This window comes from Choristoneura fumiferana, chromosome 6, assembly GCF_025370935.1.
Source record: "Choristoneura fumiferana chromosome 6, NRCan_CFum_1, whole genome shotgun sequence".
In the NCBI taxonomy this organism is placed as follows: domain Eukaryota; kingdom Metazoa; phylum Arthropoda; class Insecta; order Lepidoptera; family Tortricidae; genus Choristoneura; species Choristoneura fumiferana.
The window spans coordinates 18,035,083-18,042,367 of NC_133477.1; the positions used below are offsets into that span (position 1 = coordinate 18,035,083).

At 35.3% G+C, this 7,285-nt stretch overlaps 1 protein-coding gene across 3 annotated transcripts; it reads right to left on the minus strand.

The window, feature by feature from the left end:
• Positions 1 to 1,253: 1,253 nt before the first annotated feature.
• On the minus strand, positions 1,254 to 3,985 carry LOC141428714 (uncharacterized). Of its 3 annotated transcripts, none has more exons than XM_074088721.1 (3): positions 3,958 to 3,985; positions 3,312 to 3,516; positions 1,254 to 2,363 (listed from the first exon to the last, which is right to left on the minus strand). In XM_074088721.1, the coding sequence occupies exons 1-3, from the start codon at positions 3,969 to 3,971 to the stop codon at positions 2,103 to 2,105; spliced, it is 480 nt and encodes a 159-aa protein (XP_073944822.1). In that variant the 5' UTR covers positions 3,972 to 3,985; the 3' UTR covers positions 1,254 to 2,102. The 3 variants fall into 3 exon arrangements, with proteins under 3 accessions (XP_073944822.1, XP_073944823.1, XP_073944821.1); XM_074088722.1 differs by lacking the exon at positions 3,958 to 3,985 and adding an exon at positions 3,719 to 3,951; XM_074088720.1 differs by lacking the exon at positions 3,958 to 3,985 and adding an exon at positions 3,714 to 3,951.
• Between the last annotated feature and the right edge of the window lie 3,300 nt (positions 3,986 to 7,285).

Consider the following 7,285-nt stretch of genomic DNA (forward strand, 5'->3'; position numbering starts at 1 on the left):
CCTAAATAATCGGTATGAAAATTGGACTTTATAGCGATTCTTTGAAAAAATATATATATACGTCTCTTTCTCAAACGCTTTTCTCTATGAAGCAAGTATGGCGGTACTGGCGTTTTGACGTCACTTGCCAGTATGTCTTTCTCTTTCTAATCTTGAATTTCAAACCTTTATAACTTTGATATTTGTAAAGGTAGCTTAAAATTGTTTCTCTATTCGATAACAGGTATTGTGTAGCTTTAATTTATAAAACACATACAAAATAGTTAATACCGTATTACGATGAGGCTAACATTAATTTTTTGGTGTTGATTCGCCAGAGCCAAAGGCACTAGGTCCCTGCTTAGTCTAACTTATTTGAAGGCTGATTGTACATGTGGAAGAAAAATGAAACGAGATTCTACAGGATTTCAGTGGATAAGGAAAAATATAGTCTCCATCTGTTTTATATGCCTATAGGTAACACTATTACATAGTAGTATGTATAGGTAAAAGCGGGCCGTTTTCTGCAACTCTACGTCTAAAAGTAAAGTACGTAATAAATTCGAAATCATGTTTGATAGGTAGCAGCTATATCACCTACCCGCTCACTGCCAATTGTGTGTACCAGTTATACAAACTATCCTAGCCTATATACGTCCCACTGCTGGGCACAGGCCTCCTCTCAGAACAAGAGGGCTTGGGCCATAGTTACCATGTGGGCCCAGTGCGGATCGGAAACTTCACACGCACCATTGAATTGCTTCGCAGGTTTGTGCAGGTTTTCTCACGATGTTTTCCTACCCCGTAAAGCTTGTGGTAAATTTCAAATGTAATTCCGCACATGAATTTCGAGAAACTCAAAGGTACGAGCTGGGGTTTGAACCCAGGCCACTGCTTGAGAGGCGATAGGTGAAACCACTAGGCCACCATGGCTTCTATTAGTTATACAAACATTGTGTATCAATGATATCAGTTGGCAAGTATTTTATTTATTGTATGGAATGACAGCACTGCTTATACCAACATTATTTCCCATGCATTGCCAATCCTCATGCTAATTTATTCTAAATCTATGGGTACAATAAAAATACATTTTATTTTCAATCATTCCAGTCCTGTTTTTAAAATGAAAATAAATATAAAAAAGAAAAACATGGATAATGGTGGATAACTTTTGTATTTGGTAATTGCAAAAATATGTATACACGGCCTTAATGTTAAATGCATAAAGTCGTGTATACATATTTTTGTAACTTTGGCTGTGTCAAATCTTTTCCCTTGACTGTACCATCAGCCAAAAATGTGGTCTACCACCTTAAAGTTGATAATCGTTTGTATGTCATAAAACAATAATGCCAATAGACTTGTCGGTCAACTTGAAAGTTCGACTTAAGCAACATATTCATCTGATAGGAATTTGTTTAAAATTTGATAGACCACTTATTTGGCTGATGGTACAATATTATCACTGTAGCATATTTTCACAGAAAATGCCAATGTGACATGGCATTGATTTAAATGTTAGAATGTACTATGGTGAGTCAGAAATCAAATGGTTAGACTGTACACAGGCTAAGAGCAGGGGCCATTTATGCTCTGCATCAAATCAGTAACATAATTTACAAATCGCTCATCCAATAGAATAATGACTTATTTACAAAAGCACAAGTTTTAGACTTTGAATTTACGGTTTGATATCATTAAATTATCTACTTTCTAGTATAATCATTAAAAAGCAATTGTGTCAATATTCAGTTGGATGAATGAAATACTGATGAGACTCCACTACAGATATAATAGCATCCACGCTTTAATTTGTAACCAGGGCCAGAATTGGTGACAAAAATGTAATAATATCATATTGTTTTACTACTAGTAAATGTCAACACGTCTGTGGTAAACATTTTGAAGCATTGGATAAGTTCATATTTTTACACTCAACTGTAGTAGTGCTTGAAATTAGTACCAGATTCAAGCCCTAGTTGCAACTCTAAATCATACATGGTGAAAAGAGCTAGTAGCATGATAGCATGATGCAAGGGCCAAAAACTCATAGGGTCTTACTAAACCAGTCAGATTTGAGCAGCAATAAAGTTTTAGTACATACATAAATACATGGCAACTTACATGATTACACAATCACAACACTGCAATGTGAAGTATAGACACTTCATGCCACAACTTTCTTCCTCTTCTGTGCGGGATGCAGAGGAATGCGCTTTGTGGGCAGGGGGAGGGCGTAGATAAACACTATCTACTTTGTCCCCAAATGTGTCTTTCTCAGACAAAGTGTCTGGCAAATTTTTTCTTACTGTCCCATCATTATTCAAGTAGTCTTGGTCTTCATCAGAATTATCATCATCTTTTGAATCACCTGCTGCTTCCTGTCATAAAAAAACCCAATGTTAAGCTGGCGTCATACCTATGGGTGAAGACCAAAAAGTTGCACACCGTTAAAGCTGCGTAAGCAGGTATTTATAATTACTATTAATTTTTTCTATTGTGAAATGAAAATTATCCATACAAATGTATGATTGTTTGTGTCACAATGGAAAAAGTTAAAGGAAATTTTAACTACCTGCTAACGCAGCTTTAACAATGTGCAACTTTTCGGTCTTGACCCATATTCTATTTTGTAGGTACCTAGTCTTTATTCACAAACTGCAGAGGGATGCTAAGCCAGGACGCACAAATTCACTTTTGACAAAAAAAAAGATCCAGTTCAGATCTAAAGTAAACCTAACTAACTACATATTGCAACTAGTATTTACCTACAGCTTTGCTACCATGAAACCAATAGGTACATGACAGTTGAATTAAAATTCTCAAATTTTATCCAAGTAAAAAGTAGTCTTCTCAAGAGCTATCTACATGCCAAATTCCATTCAACTTGATTTCTATTTTAGTGTAAAAGAGTACATCGGGGGATGGTGACTCAACAGGGTCACGCTCACGCTGTTTTGTCACCAAATTAGTTTTAAATAGTATTAATTATTATAGATGTATGTTAGTCAGTAAGGTATTTATTGTATGGGCCAAGTTGCCCTAAATTAATTGTTGGGTGACAAGCAAAAGTCACTAAATGCAAAAACAATCAGTGGAATATTAACCTAATGATGCTATGCATAAGTTTAATTATCCCTCTTGACTTTAAGTGGTAATTAGTGTCACCTGACGAAATGGATTTATAATTAAATTATTATTATTAATACCTAATCAATTAACATAAGCTTTTGCATTTGTAATATTGGTAGAATTTCAGAATCATACACTATGAAGTAGCCAAAATACACAATGAACCTAGTAAGAACACATGCAAAACATAAACTTACTTTGCTAACTTCAGTATCTTGTCCTATTAGCTGGTGTTTATCATCCACAGCCGTTGCCGCAACATTCTCTGAAGGAACATCTGCAGCTGTAGTGGCGAGGGCTGTTGTGGCGGCTAGTGTTCCACTCGGTATTTTGCGATCAGGCACAACCAGTAAATCAACTTCTTCCTTCTTGTGCGGTTGATCATGGGAGTCTCCAGACATACTTAAATGAAAAATATACCTTTAAATGCTAGTTGCAAACAACGAACCGATCATACACTTTGAGCAAGTTTCAAGTTACAACGCTCGTATTGCACAACGTTAAAATCTTACAATACGCGCGCGCTGTTGTTACACAGATAATAATGTAAACAAACTAATAAGCCAACAGATATCGTGTTACTGCAATATAAGCAGCACCTTACTAATACGGAATCTATTCGTTCCCCAGACAATCGACGCCATGTGTTTCTGATTGTTTCGAAATTGATACTTTCTTGTTCTTGCATTGTTGCAAAAAGAACTACAGTAAAAAGTTTGGATGCACTTTTGTAAACAAAGTATTTTAACACTTCTTTTGGCTGTGTAAAAGGAACTTATATTTTTACGTTGGAGAACAGTTGTAATTTAATGATTATAGAAATTATGTATCACAAAAAATTACATTTCTTTAGACATCACAAAAATCAAGTAAAGAACACAACACTTTGCAACACGATTCTGTTTACCCAATGCCAATGCATTTTTATTTCGTCACTTGTCTTTTTTTATGTTGGTACTCATGCTACGTTGTTAGTGTTGCTAGTATATCATATCTAGAAATAGCTAAAACAAGTTTACTTATTCAGCCGATAAATATGACATGAACGAGAAATAAATGCAAGTTTGTTTGAATTAAAAATGTTACTGAAGCAATTTTACTTAAGTATTAAGAAAATAAAAAGAAACATTGTTTTAAGCAATTACCTTAGGCCGTGACTGAATATGAAGCTAAGGGTTCCACGGGGGCTACTACGAAATTCGAAAATCGAAGTTCTTATCGTACCGTCCCTTTCACTCTAGTATTAAATAATATTTAGCGTCAGCGGACGGCAAGATTCTGCACTTTGTAACAGGGCCAGTTCGAATCTTAAATTTTAATACGAGTCATGTTTATTATCAGCTTTAAAAGTACTATATAATATTTGTATTTAGTTATGGGCAACTTTTTTATTTATAAGTTTAGTTTGTATGTACTTTTAGTCCTTTATTTTGATTTGTACTGTGCTATGTTTTATTAATAAATATACACCCTTATTTAAGTATGTTTATTTATATGTTATCCAGTACTCGCAGCCTAAATTAAGTTTAGTAGTAAATTGTCACACGATAAATTATTATTTTTATTTTGTTATTGGTTAATGGACCCTAAATACAGTCAAACTTAGCTATTAAGGTCTGTAGCCTAGCAATACTGACCAGAAAATATTTTTTTAATTGCTCTATTCCGGAAATGGCAAAATAATAAAATAACATACAGCCTTTCGTTGGCAAACAGTTGGCAGTCGATTTTTGTACAACCCTACCGGTACACTAAAACCGCATTACCATTTATCTGTCGTGTTGTGTCGTGACTTCAGATGTATTCCCGCAGAATTGTATGGGTTTCATACATTATATTATTATTATAATGTTTGCGTTGACGTTGACATACATAGTTTGGCTAATGGACGCTGGCGACTTATTATGAAACTCGAAGTTCGTATCGTGCGGTCCCTCTCGCTCTCGTATTAAACCGTGTAAGTGTCAGAGGAACCGCACGACACGAACTTCCGAGTTTCGAGTTTCGTAGTAGCCCTGCCATAGCCGTGCTGAACCCAGCTATTATTTGAGTGGCAACATTGTTCAAATGTCATGGGCAAACAGACCAAAGAGTATAAGAAAACAGACACTTGAGCTTATACTATTATCTATTCTGTGTGTTAACGCCACAAGGTCCCAAGAAATAATACCACTGTCTTCTGAATCACTTCACTTTAATACTGCTAACTTAAGAATATACAGTACTGTGGATTACTAGGATTATGAGGATAAAAAACGTAGACCTTCGTCGGTCATGCCATGAAAACAAGAAAAATCTTAAAAGCGTGATGTAGGATGGTGACTGCACTTGATAGTGACATCTCACGGGTGGAAATTAAACTAAAAATATATAAAATATGTGCAACTAGCACCATCTATAAAGAGGTTGTAAAACAGAACTACAAAATTAGTACATCTCGCACCATCTGTTAAGAAATTATGTAACTAAAATATGAAATGTATGTAAAACGGTTAAACATACCGCCCGCCAAGGACAAACTGCGGGACTTGTCCTTTATGACAAACTCAATGTACAGATAGAACAATGACAAGTAAATAATTTTGGCTATCAATCGGCTTATGTTAACAATAAAATAACAATAATTAAAACTTAAATAGCTTTTTGTTGATCATACAAATTGCTGCTAACTCAGTAGGTAACTTAAAAACATATTCCTTTTAGAACATTTCATAAAACATCGAGTGAGAAATCTGCATTTCAATATTAAGTGACTTGCAGTTGCACTTATATGTATACATATCTAAAAACATACTAACTATAACTAGATAACAATAGCAAATATTTTTCAATTGACAAGACAAATAGGATTCCTTTATATTTTAGTCTAGCGACCTGTATAATTCCGTCCAGTCCAGTATATTTGTTAATAATGACACCGTCCAACCACTTAGCTAGAGAATAATCGTTTTCTTTTATTAACACGATGTCAGTGACAGTGGATTCAGGTGTCTGATGGGCCCATTGATACCGGTGGTAGAACTGCATCAGGTATTTGCACGACCAGTGACGCCCGAAATCTTGGACCACTGCCTGAGTCAGCTGCCATCTTCTTAGGCTGCTAGTTTTGTCACTTTTAAAATCACTCGTTGGTGACAAAACAATTGGGTGTTCCATTTTCTCACAGATATTTGCATGTTCGCCTACTCGCATTACTCCTGTTTCATCAAGGACTGGATTTACCGAGGTAAGTGTACTGTTCTTATTTACTAGTTTATTCTTTTTCACAATCTTATTTACATCTTTAAGTTGTTCCTGTTCTACTAAGTTTATGTTTGTGCCTGCTGCTTTTATATCTTCAACTGCTTTACTGGTATTTATACAATATATTTTATTACTTTTCTCTTCCAACCTTGTTTCATGTACTGTATATTTTTTATGATTTATAATTTTCTGTTTTAGACAACCAGGATCTTCCTTCCAGAGCAGCTCTTCCAAGGATCGGTAAGTACTTCTCAACGCGCAGTCAGCAAGAGTTTCTTCGGAGGTGACGTGACGTGGTTCTATTGAGGTATTTATAACAGCATCGTTTTCTTTCTTTTTACAAATCTCTTGCATAAGTTCGCTATCATTAGCTTTCAATTTTTGTAACTCAGCTCCGTCTTTTGCTAATAAATTGTTTAATTCTCGATTTAACTTCTTTCCTTCATTTATAGGTTCGCAGACAGCTTCCTGGTTCGCACAAAATTGGCTCACTACCAGAGGAAAGTCATCACCTTCATTATAAGTGATTTTATGTGAAGATGGTACCTTAAGATATGGAACGGATGCGCTAAATATTTTCTCGCGTATCTTTTCTTCATCCGTAAACCTTTCAGTCAGAGATTTTACTCGACTATCAGCCTCAAGTTCTCTGAATTTCTTAAGCAACTCATTTTTGACGTGAATGTGATTAACGCTGATAGTGTTTTCTGGTGAAAGTTGTTTATTAATTGGACCTGACAAGATCCATCCCAAAGTAGTTTTTTGGGCGATTAATGCTTCTGGTGGTTTCTTAATTACACCCTCTTCTAAAATTTGTCCATAGACATCAGCCCCTAAGAGTAAATCAATTTTGTCAGGCTTATCGAAGAATGGGTCTGCTAGCTCAACATTCCGAAGTTCGGATGACCGTTCAACGAAGACTCTTTTT